At 42.5% G+C, this 22,629-nt stretch overlaps 1 protein-coding gene and 1 pseudogene across 1 annotated transcript; both read left to right on the top strand.

The window, feature by feature from the left end:
- Nucleotides 1-437: 437 nt before the first annotated feature.
- Nucleotides 438-6,435, top strand: LOC118720161 (annotated as a pseudogene).
- A 4,505-nt stretch (nt 6,436-10,940) lies between these two features.
- LOC118719843 (40S ribosomal protein S28-like) lies at nt 10,941-11,325 on the top strand. The gene has a single exon (XM_036439670.2). The coding sequence runs from the start codon at nt 11,098-11,100 to the stop codon at nt 11,305-11,307; it is 210 nt and encodes a 69-aa protein (XP_036295563.1). The 5' UTR covers nt 10,941-11,097; the 3' UTR covers nt 11,308-11,325.
- The last annotated feature ends 11,304 nt before the right edge of the window (nt 11,326-22,629 follow it).

The following is a 22,629-nucleotide window of genomic DNA, read 5'->3' as shown; positions in this document are numbered from 1 at the left end:
CAGGATGCTCAGGTGCTCTGCTCCATCCTTCTGAAACCCGTGGTGTGGTGTGCAGAACGGACTCAAGCCCAGCTCTGGTTTTGAATCAGAGTGTAGCCTTCATTCCGTTCTGGTGCGGTGTGGGGGCAGCAGAGAGCATCATTGTAACAAGGAACACGATAGAAACAAAGGCAGAGGCATGCTCACCCGCTTCCCCCAACACTGCATACAATCAACTTCTATGTCCTAGATATTCAATACTTGACATTTCCTGGGTCAACCCTGCTTTGGCTGTCTACTCAGAGTCCAGACTGAGGTTTCCCATGGTTATAAATGTTCAAAGGACAAACGGGAAATGGAATTTCCACGAACGGGGTGTCATGATCTATTATAAAGAATATGAGCATTTAACTCATCTGTTTTCTCACACTTGTCTCGTCACACTACCTTGAGCGCGGATGGGTAAATAAATGGTCAGTGCCTTTGACTTCCAATCAGAATGAACTTTTGTAATTGCCTTTTGGATGCCCCGCATGAAGAGCCAGAATAGAGTTACAATAGAATGTTAAGAGTCTTTTTAATTTCTCTCAAAAAGTAGTTGTTAGTGATATGCATTCCATTCTAAGGTTGCCATGAATCCAAAAGGGGGACCAGAGAGCAGCAAAACCAGCCCCAGTGCTGGACTCAGGCATTGCTTTGCTTTGCTACCATATTGCTTGGAGTATATATGACCTTTGGCGTTTGTGTTGTTTTAGCCCATTAGCAAAAGGTATATACAGAATTTAAATTAGCAGATCACTTTTAGGTTGGCAGTTAGAATTATTTAATAGGATGTTCTTTCAAGTGAAATGTTATCATCCCAAAAGAATTCAATTCCAATAGAAAACAGAATCCTCACTGTAAAGCCAAGCAGCAAGATTACTCAAGAAAACGGAATTGCAGGGTTTCTTTCTATGAACATCTCAGATGTGCATGAGAAAGACCTCTGATATCTACTAAACAAAGGGCATTTGGGTGTCATTTCTCACAAAAACAGCTTTAAGTCCATCGAATCTGCGTGGTGATAAAGGCGAGGCTCACGTTTCTTGGGTAATTGTGTGTTCCTGAGGTGACGATCCTTTGGAAGCTCTAACTAAGAAATATAGACAAGAACTATCAAATCTCAACACATCATGAGAGAGTTTCAGAAATGTCCATGGGGATTCTTATCAAAGGCTATTTCCTGAGACGTTCAAGGGTACCGAACATGTAATTCTTGGAGTACAAAAAAATTAGACATATAAAACCAATGTGATCTCTTTACTTTTCCCTTTAAAGAAATTGCTAAAAATAAAGATTTATGATTATAGTCTAAACTCTTAGGTTTCACCTTTCTTTAAAAATTTCATTTCATTTTTTGAAAGGCCAGGCACGGACAAATGCTTTCGTAAACATTCTCTCTTTTATATACATTCTCTCTCCTAATACTTCTCCTAAAAGATTTCTTTACAGGTACAGAAATAAAAATAGAGTTCTTATAATGAAAACAAACCAGTAGAATCCTAAAATGATTGGTTGCCATTTAAAGAATACCTCTGTAATTCTTCACTTTGGGAATTATAATATGAAAAACTTATGCAAACTTGATGAGAACTCTTAAAAAATGTAATTGCAATCCTGTACTTTTGGAAAATATAATGTGAAAAAATCCAAAATACCTCTCTATGTACATTAAAGCTCTAGCCATGGGATTCAAAATTTTAATGATTTACACAATCTACTATATTTTGTGCTTTTTAAAGTAATTAACCTTCCTGAGGCTGATTTTGTTCTTGGTGTTTGCTTAACTAAAGTGCTTAATAAAATGTCTACAGAATATATTAGCCTCTCCAAGGATGAATATTATTTTGAACTACAATCTGACAAAAATCTAACTACATTTAATTATGCTTGATTAATCCAAATGCCACTGAGAGATTTACAGAACAGAGAAATGTGGTTTTTTTTTTTTCAGGTTAAGTTCGTACTCTTTTCACTGTGAGCTTCCTGGATTCAGTGTTATCACTAATCTGCCACTTAGATCTCTATAACATTTTAATAATCCCATCAAAAATATTCCCAATAGTCCAAACTGAATAAACCAATGGGACTCCAGACATCAACCTCTGATGCTTATCATTTTCAAGAGCCATGAAGATTCCACCCCCAACACTGAAGTCGCCACTTCACTGGGGAGCATGTAGCCCATGCAGAGTCCCCAGTGCTGGGATGGGGGGGAGATAAGGAGGCACAGTTGGGAAGGCAAATACTGTTAGGGATTTATTAACACTGCAAGGATATTCATTCAAGAAAGGGGTGGGCTTTCTTTTAATGTAGGCACTAAACTGTATCCGACATTTTTCGTGTGTGTGGAGACTGTTAGTAGTGATGTCCTAAGGTGCTTTTATTTATATGCAAAAAAGCCAACTTAAAGGAGACAAATTGGCCCTACCTATGGAAATGATTAAAGGCGCCCTGGCATCCTATCTTTCTCCATTGCTTAGCTCTACCTTCCATAGGTGATTACACAGGTAGGTGTCAGAGAATGGAAAGTGTCCACCATGGCTTTGCTGTTTCCTCCCAGGAGTGAAACCACCAGAGAGAGCAGGATCGCCCTTCCGAAAAATATATACCGTATTTTCCGGCGTATAAGACGACCCCCCTAATTTTACAGTTAAAACATAGGTTTAGGCCTATATTCGCTGTATAAGACTACCCCCCCACTTCCGAGGCAACACCAGTTCTTTTTTTAATAGACCACCTCTCTGACTCTGGCCAATCTGAGCGGGCTTTTTTTCGTTTCAAAAGTCGTCTTATACACCGGAAAACACGGTATGTTTTATTGATTTCAGAGAGGGAGGGAGAAAGAGAGAAAGAGAGAGAGATAAACATCAATGATGCGAGAGAATCACTGATCAGCTGCCTCCTGCACGCCCCACACTGGGGATTGAGCCCGCAACCTCCTGGTTCCTAGGCCAATGCTCAGCCACTGAGCCATGCTGATCCAGCCCACAACCCCTTGGTTCTTAGGCTGATGCTCAAGCACCAAGCCACGCTGATCCAGCTCACAACCTCCTGGTTCCTAGGCTGATGCTCAGCCACTGAGCAATGCCGGCTGAATGAGTAGTGTCACCCTTTTCCCCCATAGCTGGTGGGCGCTATGTGGAAAAAACACAGGACAAGAAGAAAGTGGAGGCTGTATTAAAAGAGGACTACATGGTGGCAAAAGTTCTCAACCATCGAGTGGTAAAGGGCAAAGTGGAGTCCTCAAGTGGAAGGAGTTCTCAGATGAGGACAACACATGAGAACCAGAAGAGAATCTGGACTGCTCCAACTTCAGTGCTGAGCTTTTACAGTCACAGAAAATAGCACATGAGACAGGCAAATCAGAGGGAGGCCAGCCCACAGCAGACCAGTTCTGAAGACAAGGGAGAGGAGAGCAAACCACGGAAGAAAGAACAGCCAGAAAAGCCACAAGGCTTTGCCTAGGGTTTGGGCTGGAGTGGATTATTGGAGCTATAGACACCAATGGAGAGTTAATGTTCCTAATGAAGTGGAAAAACTCAGATGAGGCCTACCTGGTACCAGCCATAGAGGCTAATGTCCAGTGCTCTCAGGCTGTCATATCCTTCTATGACGATTTATATAAGGACTGTGAGAGACTGTTTAAAAGCTGTGAATGGAGAAAGAAACCAAGATGGCAGCATAGGTTAACACCTAAATTGCTGTCTCGCACAACAATTTCAAAACTACAACTAGAAGATAAAACAAGCATCATCTAGAACCACAGGAAAGCTGATTGAGTGGAAATTCTACAACTACAATAGAAGGAAAGAGAAAAGCATATGGAGAATCAGAGGAGCTGCAAAAGGCTAAGGTATGGAGAAATGCGTGTGGGCAGCTGAGTGCCTGGCTGGCTTTCTCTAGCGGGAAGGAGACAAAAGCTCCCGACTGCGCTGAACCCCAGTTCCAACTGCACTGAACCCAAGTTTTGGGCGAGACCCTGGGGACCCAGGCTTATATGGGGGGGAATCTGGACTGTCAGGCAGAAACTCAGGGGAGCTGTGAAAGGCAGAGGTCTGAAGGCACACATGTAAGTGCGTGAAGAGAGGACTGACTACTGAGTGTGCCACTGGCTTTCTCTAGTAGGTGGGAAACAGAAGCTCCTGACTACGCTGAACTCTAGTTCTAGGCAAGAATCTGGGAATCCAGCCGAAACCGGTTTGGCTCAGTGGTAGAGCGTCGGTCTGCAGACTGAAAGTTCCCAGGTTCGATTCCGGTCAAGGGCATGTACATTGATTGCGGGCACATCCCCGGTAGGGGGTGTGCAAGGGGCAGCTGGTCGATGTTTCTCTCTCATTGACGTTTCTAGCTCTCTATCTCTCTCCCTTCCTCTCTGTAAAAAATCAATAAAATATATATATTAAAAAAAAAGAATCTGGGAATCAGATTCATTGGGGGAGAAACTGGACTGTCTGGCAGGGGGCAAAACTCGAGGGCAGCTTACTCTTAGAGGTGCTTGCAGCTATTACCAAGGGACACTGAGACCCAGGGGCCTCATAGGGCAGAGATGATGGGAAGCCAAATCGGTCTGCTCAGCCCTGAGACTCCGCCCCATCCAAGCTGAGCACAGAGGCTTTTGCAATTTTGAAAGTCTTGTCTCATAGGCACAGAAGTTCTTCCATTGTAGACACAGCTGATCCTCACAGCCAATTGGCCTGGAGTTCAATTCTTCCCAGTGATACCAATAACAATCAAGGCTTAACTACAATAAGGCTGTACACACAGTCTACAAAGAGGTGCACTGAGTGTCCATCTCAGGTAACTGGGGAGAGCCTGAGCCACTGGACCCTATAGACACCTAGCACACAAAACTACCCTACCAACTCAGGGAAGCAGCAAAAATGCAGAGACAATGAAACAGATCACAAAAGAAAGAGATGGAGGAAAACAAAAGACTGGATATAGAGTTCAAAACCACTGTTATAAGGTTTTTCAAGAATTTTCTAGAAAAGGCTGATAAATTTAGTGAGACCCTCGAGGATATGAAAAAGGACCAACTAGAAATTAAACATACACTGACTGAAATAAAAAAATATTATACAGAAACCCAACAGCAGACTAGAGGAACGCAAGAAACAAGTCAAAGATGTGAAATACAAACAAGCAAAAAAACACTCACCCGGGAAAGCAAAAAGAAAAAAGAATCCAAAAAGTTGAAGATAGTGTGAGAAATTTCTGGGACAACTTCAAGTGTACCAACATCAGATATTATGGGGGTGCCAGAAGAAGAGAGAGAGCAAGATACTAAAATTCTATTTGAAGAAATAATGACAGAAAACTCCCCCCACCTGGTGAAAGACATAGACTTACAAGTCCAGGAAGCACACAGAACCCCAAACAAAAGGAATCCAAAAAGGACCACATCAAGACACATCATAATTAAAATGCCAAGAGCAAAAGACAGATAACATTAAAAGCAGCCAGAGAAAAACAGTTAATTACCTACAAGGGAGCACCCATATGATTGTCAGTTGATTTCTCAACAGAAACTATGCAGGCCAGACACAAGTGGCAAGAAATATTCAAAGTGATGAATAGCAAGAACCTATAACCAAGATTATCTACCCAGCAAAGCTATCATTCAGAATTGAAGGGCAGATAAAGAGCTTCACAGATAAGAAAAAGCTAAAGGAGTTCATCAACACCAAACCAGTATTATGTGAAATGCTGAAAGGTATTCTTTAAGAAGAGGAAGAAGAAGAAAAAGGTAAAGATATAAATTATGAACAAATATATATCAATAAGTGAATCTAAAAATCAAGTGAATTAAAAATCTGTTGAACAGAAAAAACTGGTGAATATAAGAGAATCAGGGGCATAGAAATGGAGTGGACTGAAAATTCTCAGGGTTTGGGGGTGCGGGGAGCGAGTGGGCAAAAATCGTATACCTATGGATGAGGAGGGAGGGGGAAGTAAGGGCAGAGGGTGGGGTGGGAACCAGGTGGAGGGGAGCTATGTGGGGGAAAAAGAGGAACAAATGTAATAATCTGAACAATAAAGGTTTATTAAGATAAAATAAAATAAAATGTCAGAGGCAAAAAAAAAAAAAAAGCTGTGAATGCTTGACAGGTGAATCTTACTGAACATTCAAAGAAGAACTAATTACATATCCTCATAAAACTATTCCAAAAAATTCAAGAGGAGGGAATACTACAATACCAAGCTCATTTTACAAGACCAGCATTATCCTAATTCCAAACTGGATAAAGACACTACAAAGAAAGAAAATTACAGGCCAATGTCCCTGATAAAAATGGATACTAAGATCCTCACCAAAATAATAGCAAGCTGGATCCAGCAATACATTAAAAATATTATACACCATGACCAAGTAGGATTGACTCCTGGGATGCAAGGCTGGTATAATATCTGCAAAATCAGCCCTAACCAGTTTGGCTCAATGGGCAGAGCATCAGCCTGCAGACTGAAGGGTCCTAGGTTCAATTCCAGTCAAGGGCAGGTACTTTGGTTGTGGGTACATCACCAGTAGGAGGTGTGCAGGAGGCAGCTGATCAATGTTTCTCTCCCATCGATGTTTCTAACTCTCTATCCCTCTCCCTTCCTTCTCTATGTAAAAAATCAATAAGAGATATTTTAAAAAATATCTGAAAACCAATAAATGAAATGAAAGATAAAAATCACATGGATCATACATCAATAAACACAGGAAAAAAACTTGATAAAATTCAGCACCCATTTATAAAACTCTGAGCAAAATGGGAATGAAGGGAACATACCTCAACATAATAAAGGCCATATATGACAAACCCACAGCCAACATCATACTCAATGGAGAAAACTAAAACTTCCTCTCAAGAGTTCACTTTCACCACTCTTATTCAACAGAGTACTGGAAGTCGGGCCACAGAAATCAGACAAAAAGATATAAAAGAAATCCACACTGGAAAGGAAGAAGTAAAACTGTTATTATTTGTAGTAGCTAACACTGTATATAGAAAACCCTAAAGATTCTACCAAAAAACTACTAAGACTGATAAATGAATTCAGTAGCAGAATACAAAATAAATATCCACAAAGTCTGTCGCATTTTTATATACCAATGATGAAGTATCAGAAAGGGAAACTAAGAAAGCAATCCCATTTATAATTGTACCAAAAAGAAATAAAGAAACTAAGAATAAATTTAACAAAGAAAGTAAAAGACCTATATTCAGAAAATTATACAACACTGAAGAAATTGAGGAAGACACAAATAAATGGAAGCATATACCATGTTCATGGATAGGGAGCTTTAAAACATTAAAATATCCATACTACCAAAAGCAACCTATAGATTCTACATGATCCCTATTAAAATGCCAAATGGCATATTTTGCAGGATTAGAATAATCCAAAAATTTATATGGAACCATTTTCTGAAGTTGACAAGACCTCCCCACCTCTACTCCTAATACTGAGCCATCTTTTTAGTCATCTAGGGGCAAGATACACTGTGGAATCTTAGGAAGGCACAGCATAGTGCAAGTGTCCGCAACCTGCAGCTCTTTTGAAGCTTTACCGCGGCTCCGACAACTTGCAAGCCTGTGTGAAAATGAAGGTAACGTCTTATTACCTGATGTGCTGACACTGCGCACTGAGGTTCAGGAGCAAAAATCCCATTAGCCAGGTAAATTAAATATTTTAATTAGCTATTAATTTGCAAAAATATATTTTACATTGTTAAGTGAAAAAGTCCTTTTTTTCTTCAGATTGACAGCTAACTGCACGATCTGGTATATAGCATTAAGGTAAGAAACAATATATGCAGTGTTATATTTGTTTTAAATGTCGCAATGGTTTTGCGGCTCCCAGGTTTTTTTTTCCTTCGGAAATGGGTCCAAATGGCTCTTTATGTCTTAAAGGTTGCAGACCCCTGGCATAGTGTCCCTTAATCCTGACTATAGATAGTTACACGACTAGTGACACTTCCAAACTCCAAGAAAGAATTAGGACATGACCATGCTCACCACATTCCACAAATGAATTCTTACTCTGGGCTGTTTTATGATCAAAGTGTCTTCCATGTAGACCTGGTGAATGTAATGTACATCCCTTCCACTTCCCCAACACACTGAAAATAGAATTTTTACTTCAGCTCTAACTTGCATTAGCAGCCTTTCCAGTGCATTTCTAGTGGGAAGAATAGAGAGACCCCCCCATTCTGTTTCCCCTTTAAATGTGGAACAGCATGAATTTATGGAATTAAGTGGCAGTGACCAATGTTTGCCCATAGCTAAATCAACAACTTAATTAACTTGCTTCTTAGTTCGTTATAGAGCGAGTTGGAAGTCCCTGTTTATTAGAGTGTATTTTGCTTCTGTTAATACCTTAAATTCAATTTGGTATCTATACAGTGGTGCCTCACACAACGAACTTAATTCGTTCCAGGAGCAAGTTCGTTATGCGAAAAGTTCGTTATGTGAAACGCGTTTTCCCATAACAATACATGTTAAAAAAAATAATTCGTTCTGTAGCATAAAATATGCTAAGATGACATAAAAAAAGATAAATTTTTTGTTATTATTTTTATTTAGATACATCATGATATAAAAAAAATATTGAGTTTAACTTAAAAGGACGACTGCCGTGATACGTGCGTGATTTAATTCGTAATGAAGAACGATTGCCGCGATACGTGCTTAAGTTAAGCGCAGTGACTAACGACTGCCTGCAGTGCCTGCGCGGAAGGATGCAATACATCGGCAGCGATCGTGGAAGCTCGGGCAAAGCGGTCGTGGAAGCTCGGGCGACTTCGTTGTGTGAAACGAAGTTCGTTGTATGAATCATGAAATGAAGTTCGTTGTGTGCAGCGTTCGCTGTGCGAGGCGTTCTTTATGCGAGGCACCACTGTGTGTATTTTGACAAATACTTATTTTTATAAGCCTAAAAGTGATTCTTTAAAAGTTTGAAGAAACTTGACCCAAAGGGTATAAAAACCCTTGCACTTGAATGTTGAATGTCACCGTATGGGTGAAATTATATATTTCAGGCTAGTGTGAGCTTTTAATGTTAAGTCATATTAAACTCTTTTTATATATATATATATATATATATATATATATATATATATATATATATATATATATATATAAAAGGCTAACATGCTATGTGTCCTTCTCACCTTCTGACCAGTCGCTATGACGCACACTGACCACCTGGGTGCAGACAATCAATGCAGGAGCTGCCATGACACACACAGAGAAAGAGCACCACAGACCTGGCACCCAGAAAGCAACACTTGGCTTTCCCCAAGTGGGACACAGGCCCCAACACCACCCTGGAGTGACAGCCCACCAAAATGCAGCCAACCCTGCTCAGACTCCATAGTGCAAAATGCAGCCCATAGCCCAGCACAGCCAGAAAACAGGGTCGCTGTAGGTTCTGGGTAATGACATCACATAGCAACATCCGGCTCCCTCTCTCTAGCGACTAGCCTCCTTGGAGTTCCAAGAACACAGGTGGAAACATTTTACACTTTAGCCTGCAGACTGAAAGAACGCAGGTTGAATTCTGGTCAAGGGCATGTACCTTGTTTGCAGGCACATGAAGTGTGATGTGTTTTCCTATGCCTCATCTCATTTGATCCTCACAGAAGTCCTGGAGTAGGTAGATAGGACACTCAGTGGGATCCTATTTTCTTTTCATTAGACGGAAAATAGATTTAGAAAGCTTAGAAACTTGACCCAACTGAAAAGAAATGATGGACCTTGAAAATGACTTCAGGTTTTCTCATTGCCCAGAATATAGTCAAACACTGCTGCAGTTAAATATTTTACCCTTTGTTCTCCCTGCATGATCTACAACAATAATCTGCTTTGTGTTGATATTTACTGCTGTGTGGATGACAATTATCTGAAAGAGAAGTTTGGGTGCTTCACTGGGCTGGAAAAAGTTTAGCTGCATCAGAAAGCAGGTCTAATTAAGCAAGTTTATTCTAGATTAGGGGTGTCGAACTCAATCAGAGAAGGGGCCAAAATCTAAAATCCAGCCTAAATCGCGGGCTGAATGGTTTACTGAACAGTCATAAACTGTCATTGTGATGGAAACGCAGCGGAGTGCAGTGATGACAGCGCGGTGCGGGTCACATTGCAAGGCCTGGCGGGACGGATTTGGCCCGCGGGCCTTGTGTTTGACACATGTGTTCTAGATCTATAAAAGGCTAAGTTGACTTGTGCATGTGTGATCATATAAAGCTCTCACTGGTGCCAATTGCACATGTATTTCCATCTGTCATTGTCGATCATGAATTTGGTTGACACTTCTATTATAGAGAAAGGGCAAACAGCAATATTAAAATATTTGTTCTAATTAATTTCCTTTCAATGTGCACGAATTTGTGCACTGAGCCACTAGTTCTATTATAAAAAGCACCATCTGGCCAGCGTGGCTCAGTGATTAAACATCGACCTATGAATGAGGAGGTCCCAGTTTGATTCCCAGTCAGGGCACAGGCCTGGGTTGCGGGCTCAATCCCCTGTAGGGAGTGTGCAAGGAGGCAGCCGAGCAATGATTCTCTCTCACTCTCCCTCTTTCTGAAAACAATAAAAACATATTAAAAGTAAAACAAAAACAAAAAAACTAAAAAAAAAACAACCAAACACACCTTCCATGGTTGGGAAGAAAACTACTTGCATACAACAGATTTCTAGATATTTTTTGCTGCTAGTTTTAATGTAATGTTTATTGAACATTTTGACAAATACTTATTTTTGTAAGCCTAAAAGTGATTCTTTAAAAGTCTGAAGAGACTTGACCCAAAGGGTATAAAAACCCTGGCACTTGAATGTTGAATGTCACCGTATGGGTGAAATTATATATTTCAGGCTAGTGTGAGCTTTTAATGTTAAGTCATATTAAACTCTTTAAGTCAAATTAAGCCAGCCAGGCATTGGCAGTGTAACCATATCTTTCTGAGGTTGGTAAAAACAAAATTGGCAACTTGAAATTAAATCATGCCATGGTTTTGAAACACTTGTCTTAAGGTATCAATGAAACACTTCAAAGTACTGCTTTTTCCACCCGACTGTTGCTGCCATCATGGACACGAGTCGCGTGCAGCCTATCAAGCTGGCCAGGGTGACCAAGGTGCTGGGCAGGACCGGCTCCCGGGGACAGTGCACGCAGGTCTGCGTGGAGTTCATGGACAACATGAGCCACTCCATCATCCGCAACGTGAAAGGCCCTGTGCGCAAGGGCGACGTGCTCACCCTATTGGAGTCCGAGCGAGAGGCCTGGAGGCTGAGCTGAACTTGTGTCTGTTCCTGGCTGGCTGGCTGGCTGGGTGAACACAGCCCACAGGGAATATGTGCCACTGTTAAGTGTTTGTGTAAATTCGGGGGGGGGGGGGGAAGAAAGAAACACTTCAAAATACTAACATGGCCCTAACTGGTTTGGCTCGGCGAATGGACCATTAGCCTGCAGACTGAAGGATTGCAGGTTCGATTCTGGTCAAGGGCATGTACCTTGTTTGCAGGCACATCCTTAGTAGGTTCATGTTTCTCTCTCATCAATGTTTCTAACTCTCTATTCCTCTCCCTTCCTCTCTGTAAAAAAATCAATGAAATATATTCTAAAAAATAACTAATAGCCTTAGCAATATTGAGAAAGAAGTCCAAAGTTGAGGTATCACACTACCTGATATCAAACTATACTATAAGCCCATAGTAAACAAAACAGCATGGTATCGATATAAATAAAAACAGACATGTAGATCAATGGAACAGAATAGGTAGCCCAGCAATAAACCAATGCCTACATGGCCAATTAATCTTTGATAAAGGAGGCAAGAACATATGGCAGGCTAAAGACAGTCTATTCAATAAATATTTCTGGGAAAATTGGACAGATACCTGCAAATAAATGAAACTAGACCACTTCCTTACACCATACACAAGAACAAACCCAAAATGGGTTAAAGTATTAACTGTAAGATTGGGGAGCGCACTGACCACAAGGGGAGAGCTCCTACATTGAGCATCTGCCCCCTAGTGGTCAGTTCATAGCAACCAGTCATTCCACCGTTTGGACAATTTGGATATTAGGGTTTTATTATATAGGATTGTTCTGAAAGGTCAGAGCTAGTTCGCTCACTGTTTAGTTGAAACACTGTTAGCTGAAGCAGTCTCCACCTGTTGCCTTATGTAAATTTCTGTTCTTGGAGTTTCCTGCCCAAGGGCTATGGGTATATCCCATAGTCTCAATAAAAGGGATAGCTAGGCCAGAGCCCAGCGTAGTCCTCCCACTAGAGGTGGGCTCCCGCCTGACCCCCATTATTCCCAAATTAATACTTTTCTAGTCTCTTCATTTGTTTGCAGCCTTCTCCAGAACCTGGACCCTGAACTGGAACTCTGAGCCACGTGGGACATGAAAGGGGTTTCCACATCTGGCGCCTGAATAGGGACATCTGGAGGACATGATATTTTTCGCCTAAAGTAGGGGTGTCAAACTCAATCAGAGAAGAGGCCAAAATCTAAAATCCAGCCTAAATCGCGGGCCGAATGGTTTACTGAACAGTCATAAACTGTCATTGTGATGGAAACACAGCGGAGTGCAGTGATGACAGCGCGGTGTGGGCCACATTGCAAGGCCTGGCGGGACGGATTTGGTCCTCGGGCCTTGTGTTTGACACATGTGGCCTAAAGCAAAGGAGGAAAAATACATCGAGAAAAGGTAAGGGAGGCTCACCGTACTCAAAGCCCACGGCCAGCTGCAGAGTCACGCAATCTGTAAGTAGGTTGGGAACATCTTTTTCAGCCAGGCTAATGGGGAAGAATTAGAATTTAGGTTTGTATGCTTAAGGAATTGAAAGTTTCAGAAGGTATTCTTTTGTAGTTTTTGTTTGATGTTATAGAACATAACCCTTGGTTTCCTGAAAAAAGTACATTAGATCTTGAGTGGTTAAAGTTTGAGGGGGGTAAAGCTCAGCAGCAGGAGAAAACTTAACTCAAAAAACTATTTCCCCATGGAGAACACAATATTGCGTTTGCTAGAGCCTTTTTGAGAGGCTGAAGAGGAGCCTCCTCACCTGGTTCCCTCCGCTCCTCCTAGAGAGGAGCAGGAAGAAAAATTGGAGGAATGGCCTTTATGGCCCCCTCCAACTTCATGTCCTAAAACTGAAACATTTAATTCGTCACCAATAGCACTGCCAATAGAATCATCTTTACAGTGAGCCAATAGAAAAGTGAAATATGGTAGCAATCATACTTGGGTAAAAAACTGCTGTTTGAATTTTAACCCTACTATTATGAATTCAAATTCTAAGCAAGGATACAGGCAGAACTTCCTTTCTTTTTTTTTTAATTAAAAAGCCAGCCCTATGTGCACTTGGTGGTTGTCTCCATACTGGCCCTGACACCTGGCATGGTATTGAGATTGTGGGCATATCTGGTCTCTGGCCTACAAGGTCAGACAGCAACATTTTGTCTAGGAAGAACAGCAGAAAATTCCAAACAGTTTGTTGCAAAATAGGGGTTTTCCTTCTCAGAACCTTTAAAAATAACTACCTGCCCCTAAAGCCTCACAGTCGTGTAGGGTCCGTTTGCGTGTGATACTCTTGCGGCTGCCCTGGCCAGTTCAATAAATTCTTGCCTGCTTTTTAAATTAATCATCAGCCTCCAGTGGTCTTATTTTGAACCCAGGGTTCGACCCCACAACATTTGGAGGCCCTAGCGAGATACTCGAGAGAGAGGAGAGAGGGACCCCCAGAAGGGGCAGGAAGCTCTCCCTCTTTTCGGGGACCTTAGCCAGAGACAGAAACAGAAACAAAGATTGGGAGAGATGGTACTCGCCCGGGACTGGGGCTCCTTTCCATTAAGCCCCAAGGGTAACCTTACAAGTGGAGGGCAAACCTGTTATACTGGGGCAGTCTATTCAGTCTTGACAGAGCCGATGGGACCCATACATCAGTCCAGGGAGCCACCGGACAAACTGCCTATTTTCCTTGGACATCATGGACTATAGATCTAGGAAGGAACACATACTGGAGGAACACAGCCGCTGAATTGGACCAAAGTGTAACAATAGGCCTTTGAGGAACTAAAGAAGGCTCTCGTTCCAGCACCTGCCCTAGCTTTACCAGATGTCACGAAGCTCTTCCACCTCTACGTGAGGTAAGGGGCATTGCCAAAGGGGTTCTCACTCAGACTCTACGTCCCTGGAAGAGACCTGTTGCCTATCTAAGAGGCTAGACTCTGTGGCAGCAGAGTGGCCAGCGTGCCTCTAATCAGTGGCCACCACAGCACTACTGGTGAAGGAGGCAGATAAGCAGACTCTGGGCCAGGAGCTAACCCTAACAATACCCCATGCCATTAAGACCCTCCTTCGAGGTGCTCCAGAGAGATGGATGTCAAACACCAAAATCACCCAGTGCCAAGCTCTTCTCCTGGACCAGCCCTACATCCGGTTCCATAAGACACTGGCCATCAACCCTGCCAGCCTAATTCCAGATGATCCAGAGGAACCCATTCATGACTACATAGAGGTAACAGATGCAGTACTGACAGATGTCCTGCCATCATCACCAGATGAGGTACTGTACACTGATGGGAGCAGTTACGTTCAGGATGGGATCTGATATGCAAGGGCAGCAGTAGTCACCCTAGACCACACCATTTGGTCACAGTTCCTGAACTTTTGGCCTTAATCCAGGCCCTTTGATAGGGACACAGTGCCATCCCCTGGGAAAGAAGGTTACCAACTCCAGCCAGAAAGGACATTATTTTAGCCTTATTTGAAGCCATCTGACTCCCAAAGGCAGTTACAATAGTACACTGCAAAAGACATCAGAAAGGGGAGACAACTGAAGCCAGAGGAAATAGACCCGCAGACCAAACTGCTAAGGAAGATGCCCAAAAACTAGTAGGGCCTTTACAAGTCTTAGTAACCCTGCCGGACCCACACCTCTACCAAAATAGAGGATGAATTGGCTGACAGAAGCAAGCCATCAAAGGACCAGATGGTTGGTGGACCCTACGAGATGATAGACTGTTGGTCCCAGAGGCTCTAAGACAGACGTTAGTTGCCCAGTTACACCAGGTTACCCACTTAGGCGTCACCAAGACTTCTGAACTTCTGTGAGGCAGATATACCAAGCTTAAATAAGATAATTAAAAGCATAGTCACTAGAAGTACTATCTGTGCACAGGTAAATGTTAAGGTAGGAGGGTCCCCCTGGGAATTTGGGCCCCAGGGAAATTCCCTAGGAGAGCATTAGAAGGTGGGTTTCACAGAGATTAAGCCATCAGCATTAAGGTAAAAGTACATACTATTTTTTATAGACACCTTCTCAGGTTGGGTTAAAGCATACCCCACTAGGACAGGAACTGCCTCTACAGTAGTCAAAAAATTACTCCAGGAGATTATACTTAAATTCAGATTCGGGCTGCCAGTAGTCATAGGATCAGATAACAGCCCCACCTTTGTAGCAAGGTATCTCAAAGTATAGCTCAAGCCTTAGGACAGGCATGAGCAGGCCTCTAAAAAGGTTAATTAAATTTGTCCTAGAAAACGGTGAAAACTGGACCAACCTCCTGCCCTTCGCCTCTTATGGGTCAGGTGCACCCCCTACTGGGATGGGTTCCCCCCTTTTGAGATCATATATGGTAGACCTTTCTCCATCCTTCCAGGGGTCAGGGAGAAACTGAAAGCTAGAATTCATAACCATTCCCTTGCTCAAGTCTTTACAGGCTCTGCAGTTTACCCAGAGAGCCACCCATAAGCTTGTTCCAGATGTACTGCCAGTGCCCACCATAGACCCTGTATACTCCATCCAGCCCAGAGACTCTATGTGTGTAAAGAAATTCACTGCCCAAGGACTCACCACAACCTGAAAGGGATGCTACACTGTTACCCTGAGCACGCCTATGGCTGTTGAAGTAGATGGCACCCAGACCCGACTACACCACTCCCAGCTCCTACACAAAAAACAGCCTAAAATCCTGGCAACCAGCGACTTCACCTGTGAGATCCCTAGCCTGGGCTCCACACAGGCCAGGAGGAGACTTGATGCCTGCAGGAGGGGATCTGGACTTCAATGAGGACAGTACTGATGGAAACTGTGGTACTAGGGGTCTTGGTAACTGTAAGAACATTTTTCTTAACCAGTGAGAAAGTCCGGGGCTAAGTAAGGCTAAATATGCTAGTGGACTGGAGAGCAAGAACCAAACAAAGAATACCCTTAAAGGAAATAGAATGAATCAATGATTTGACTCATGCACATAAAACCAGTGGGGAATGAAATATGGTAGCAATCATACTTGGGTAAAAACTGCTGTTTGAATTTTAACCCTACTATTATGAATTCAAATTCTAAACAAGGTTACAGGCAGAATTTCCTTTTTATTTTTATTTTTATTAAAGAGCCAGCCCTATGTGCACTTGGTGGTTGTCTCCATACTGGCCCTGACACCTGGCATGGTATTGAGATTGTGGGCATATCTGGTCTCTGGCCTACAAGGTCAGACAGCAACATTTTGTCTAGGAAGAACAACAGAAAATTCCAAACAGTTTGTTGCAAAATAGGGGTTTTCCTTCTCAGAACCTTTAAAAATAACTACCTGCCCCTAAAGCCTCGCAGTCGTGTAGGGTCTGCCTGCGTGTAGTACTCTTGTGGCTGCCCTGGCCAGTTCAATAAATTCTTGCCTGCTTTTTTAATTAATCATCAGCCTCCAGTGGTCTTATTTTGAACCCAGGGTTCGACCCCACAACAAAAAGGGTTGAAGGACATGTCGGTGGATGAAAGGCTTGCTTTTCCTGTTATACAAGTAGCTGACCCACAGCTCCCAAATCAGATAATAAGACAACATGAAAAAATTTATTTTAAAATGATAAAAGCTTTGCGAGAAAGCGTTGTTCAAAATGGTCCAATGGCTCCTTTTACAGGAGAAATCACGAATAATATTTCTGAAGCATTCTTAGCTCCTTATGATTGGTATTCTCTGGCTCGTGCAACTCTGGATGGAGGAGATTATTTACTATGGAAAGGAGAATATTTGGAAAAATGTCAAGAGCAAGCCCGTGCAAACGGAGGGATGAATGCTTATAAAATAACTTATAAAATGCTGGCAGGATTGGGACAATATATGGATGTGCAAAATCAGCTACATTGTGTGCAACAGGCATATGAACAAATTAGACTTTGTGGAAGGAAAGCTTGGTGGGCTTTACTAGCAAAAGGGGACCCTCAGAGCTTTTAGTAAATGTATGCAGGGACCTACAGAGTTGTTTTCTGACTTTGTGGTTTGTCTCACTCGAGTCGTGAGACAACAGATTCAACATGAGGCAGTAGGAGATGTTTTAATTCAGCAATTAGCTTATGAAAATGCCAATTCTGATTGTAAGAAATGCCTGACGCCTCTGAGAAGAAATAGTACCATTACAGAGATGATTCGAGCATGTCAGAATGTGGGATCAGGCTTGCTGCTGCAGTAACAGGTAAAAATAAGAGTTGTTATAAATGTGGAAAAGGAGGACATTTCCAAAAGGAATGTAGGCAACTGAGAAGGATCCAAGATAGCGCTCTAGGGAGAGGCGTAAACACTCAGCCTCCAGATTCAATCTCTCGGTGTCCTAGATGTCAGAAAGGGAACCATTGGGCCAGTCTGTGTAGATCGAAACTTCATATAAACAGGAAGCCTCTAGATCAAGATAGAGGGCATGGTCAACTGCTGGGAAACGGCCTGACGGGTGTGGTGTTCCCCAGCCCCGTCATCAATAGGGGAAATCTGCCCTACAAGGCCCATGGTGGATTCCCTCATCCGAGCAACTCCAGGAAGCGCAAGCCTGGATCTTAACAGCACTACTGTGGTCACTTTGACCCCCGATATTGCTCAGCAAGCTATTCCTACAGGAATTTGGGGACCTGTGCCACTGGGAACTTTAGGATTAATCTTAGGGAGGAGTGAAAACACTCTAAAAGGACTAACTGTTCTGCCTAGAGTCATTGATTCAGATTATGAAGAAGTTAAAGTTATGCGAGAATGTAATCATATTATGCAAATCACTCCAGGACAAAGAATTGCTCAGATACTACTTCTACCTTATGTTCAGCAAGGTGAGGCTATAAATAGGAAAAGAGGAATGCAAGGATTTGGAAGCTCCTACATCTATTGGATACATGAAATTAGCAAAACCCGTCCTATGATTAATTTAAGAATAGAGGGAAAACAACTTAAGGGTCTAGTGGACACTGGAGCAGATGTTAGTGTATTAAGTAAAGAATTCTGGCCTCCAAGTTGGTCCACAACAGAAGCTATGGGCTCAGTTAAGGAGGTAGGAGTTCCTAATGACACACAACATAGTGCTGCAGATTTAAGGTGGCAAAATGAGGAAGGACAGACAGGATGGTTTCAGCCCTATGTCATCTCTAGAATTGCAGTCAACTTATGGGTTAGGGATGTTTTAAGGAACACTTCTGTCTACAATGAAAATATTTACAGAGTTGGTACCCTTCACTCATCCCCTTTATTTTTCTCCATAGCATTTGTCTCCCAAGTATACTAGAAACTTCCTTTGTGTTATGCCTTGTCTGTCTCCTCTACTAGAACATGAGCTCCCTGAGGGACTTCTGTCTGCTTTGATCACTGCCACGTGCCCAGCACTTAGCGCAGTTGCTAGCATACCATAGATGCTCACTATTATTTAAATGGAGGAGTGAAGATGACTTTCCTTGACATTACTCCTCTGACTACTTCAACTTCCTTCATCCCTTACATGTGGGCATGTATTGAAGTCTTCATTTCACACAAGGACAGAACCAGGGCAACTGCTCTGACATTAGGGGAAGGCACTGCATAGAGTAGGGGTGTCGAACTCAATCAGAGAAGGGGCCAAAATCTAAAATCCAGCCTAAATCGCGGGCCGAATGGTTTACTGAATAGTCATAAACTGTCATTGTGATGGAAACGCAGCGGAGTGCAGTGATGACAGCGCGGTGCGGGCCACATTGCAAGGCCTGGCGGGACGGATTTGGCCCGTGGGCCTTGTGTTTGAAACATGTGGCATAGAGTATAGTTTGATTAGTCCCCAACTAAAGGCAGCCAGGCTGTCATTCACACTCTTTGGTCATCATGTCAGCACTGAAGGTGAGAACAGTCAGCCAAGTAGAACACGCTGGCAACCGAGGAGAGGAGGTCCCACAAACAGGCCAAATAACCCCACTGGCACTGCTCTTCTGAAACATTACCTGTGTGCTCCTCACCATTAGAGACCATCAAGATCTGGCCTTACAGTTCAAGTGCTAAAGTGATGATTCAAACTCTTCTTACTTGAGAAAGGAATCAATGAGGATTTCTCCAGACTCCTCTTGGGCAGACAGAACTGGTCCCATGCAATAAAAAATAATAAGCAGAAAAGGCCATCATGACACTTGTGCAACAATAATAGAGCAAAGCAACATGGAAAAAAAGGAATGAACGAAACAAAAGGCAAATAAACATACTGTGGAAAGAGAATAATTTCAGAAACCCCAACAATGTAGACAACAGAGGTGAGCCTCCAAAGTAACAAAAGAAGGAGCCAAAGAGGGCAATATGATGAGAGAAAAAAGCTGGCAGAGCTAAGAGAAAAAAATAAACTCGGGGCAGAAGTGAAAGCCACATGGCAAGCATCAAGACCTAGGATCAACACTACAGAAAGCAGAGTCAGTGAGATGGAAGCTTGGGAGCAAAGGAAGAAATCCCACCGCAGGAAAAAAGACAAGGAGATGACAGATGGAAGGAGAGATACACTGAGTAGCCAGATTATTATGACCACCTCAAGTTTGTAGGCAAATTATCTGCACACTACATTGTATGGGATATGGAAGCCGAAAGCCTGTTCGAACACCTTTACTGTCTACGGTTACCAAGATAAAATGTCCGCACAGGAACACCAGGATTGGACAGTTGAGCATTGAAAAATAGTCATGTGGTCCGATGAATCACATTTCCAGTTGCATCATGCAGATGGAAGAGAGAATTTCACGGAAACGGCATGAAAGCATGCACCCCACACGCATGAGTACAACCCTTCAAGCTGGTGAGGGCAGTGTTATGGTTTGGGGCATGTTTTCCTGGCATGATTTGGGCCCTTTAATTCATGTGGAACAAGGTCTGAATAGCACAACATACCTAAGTATCATTACTGATCAACTTCATCCTATCATGTTGACGGTGTATCCCAATGGATATGGCTTCTTCCAACAAGACAATGGGCCATGCCACAGTGCTCGTATTGTGCAGGAGTGGTTTCAAGAACATGAGGGAGACTTTACCTTGCTTAGGTGGCCCCCACAATCACCAGATCTCAATCCAATTGAGCATTTGTGGGACGAAGTTAAAAGCCATCAGGCAGCTGGTTCCACCACCATCCAATCTCACAGAACTGGACAGTGCTGTTCATCAGGCATGGTGTCAGATTCCTCCCATCACCTTTCAACATCTCGTGGAGTCAATGCCAAGAAGAATCGCCACAGTACGGAAGGCAAAAGGTGGCCCAATGAAGTGCCGATGGGGTGGCCATAATAATCTGGCCACTCTGTAAATGTGAAGGACCGATAACAGAGAGCCAATACTGCTACAAACTTGAAGAGAACAAATAAGCCAGTAAGAAATAGTCAAACCTAGCCGGCATGGCTCAATTGTTGAGCACTGACTCATGAACCAGGAGGTCAAGGTTTGATTTTTGGTCAAGGCACATACGAGAGTTGCAGGCTCAATCCCCAGTAGGGGGCGTGCAGGAGGCTGCCGATCAATGATTCTCTCTCATCATTGATGTTTCTAACTCTCTCCTTCTCTTTTCCTCTCTGAAATCAATAAAAACATATATTTTTTTAAAAATACAGTGAGGCCCAAATGTCAATATCTAATGCTCATTAAGAACCAGAAAAAGCCAACAGTTGACTGTCAACTCTGGGACATACTTGAATGAAGTTACTGAATTCGAGGATAAACAAGAAATCACAAGTACCCCCAGACAAATAAGCAGGTCATCTAGCAAAGGGGATGAAAGATCTAGTCTCGGCTCAGTACCAGCAGGCACTCGAAGACAATAAAGTGAGATGCCCCAAGAATCGAGGGACAAAGGATGTGACCCAAGAACCTGAGAGGCAGCTAAGTTACTAAATATTAGGAACTGTAACATTTGTAAATACGCAAGAAAATCTAAATGAAGCTGCAACCAGTTCTCCAAAAGATAAAACCATCAACTCTCAAATGAGAAGTCTTTGTATGAAGGGCTGGCAGTGAGCACTGAGTTCATGCAAACACAAAACTAAATTTAAATAACTAGCAATTACCGACTGCCTTGCACTTTAAGTTGCCTGTCTTCCTCGGTGAAAGTTGCCAAATTATTCGATTGGCTCCTCTAACCAACCATGACAAAATGAAAACACACAAAAGAAAAAAAAACCTTTCCTGAATGGAATTCTCTTGCACTATAGAAAAACTGGGTTGTACCTTCGCCACACACTCCAAAAAAGAGAACGCTAACTACCTGGTGCATTGTTGAGTGTATAGGTCTAGAAATAAGAAGACCCATTATTCTCTTTGGTTTTTTTCCATTCACTTACCATGCCAGCTTGGCAAACACTGCACTGCTTTGGGACTCATGAAAAACAAAGATAATGCCTGCATGGTCCACCTCCTGGCACGGTAAGGGATGCTGTATGTGCAAGTTCTTTGGAATCTACAAGCAAGGCCATAAAGCCATGCCATTTGGTTGAATGGAAAGAATCCACTGTATCAAGGAGTCAAAATGAATACTAAAGATAAAAGGACCAGAAACCTTCTGTGGATCTATCCCTACTTCTTTTCTTTCATCTCCCTACATTTCCAGGTCACTGCTTAGCACTGTGAATAGGAAATTCAATACCCCCACAGCTCCTGAATGGAATGACTTTTAATTTGGAACCAAAAGCTAGTTTTAAGAATTTAAAGATGTTGCTCTCCACCCAAGGTTCATGTCTCTCAATTTCCAATCCTTCATTCCACTAATATTTACTTAGCACCTACTATGTGCCTGGCGCTATTCCAAGTAGCAGACACAGTCTCTAAATACTTAAATAAAATCAAGTCAATGAAAGGTAAAAAGAGGAATTGGGGGAACTATATGAATTTCATGGGAAAGGGGTCAATGCCTATTTATATTACAACTTATACACAGACATCTGACCATTTGCTCAGGGACAAACCCAGCAAACAGCCAACGGGATGCAGCCAAGTTCAAAGAATCATGCATAGCCCACAAAAGCAATAAATGAATATTGGGTCACTGAACTGTGCGAATGCCAGATGTTCCTGAAACGCTGCTCAAGGTTACTTTGGGAGCAGGGTTCAATTCTTAATGCAGAAAACAAACAGGAGGCAAGACTGTACTTGGGTCAGACGGAGTTGAGTCAACTAGAGAGCTTATTGGTAACGGACTACCAATAAAGTCACTAAAACATTGGAAAAAAATCTTTTCTTTTGGAAAAGATCTGTAAAGGGAGGAATGTGATAGGATTTTCCCATACCCTACTTTCCATCTTCAACCTTTACACGAATCTTGCTGTAAGGGCATAACAATCAATGGCCATTCCTGAAGCACAGTGAAACA

The sequence above is a fragment of the Pipistrellus kuhlii genome, unplaced genomic scaffold (genome assembly GCF_014108245.1).
Source record: "Pipistrellus kuhlii isolate mPipKuh1 unplaced genomic scaffold, mPipKuh1.p scaffold_m20_p_16, whole genome shotgun sequence".
NCBI lineage: Eukaryota > Metazoa > Chordata > Mammalia > Chiroptera > Vespertilionidae > Pipistrellus > Pipistrellus kuhlii.
This window is presented reverse-complemented; position numbering and strand designations above follow the sequence as displayed.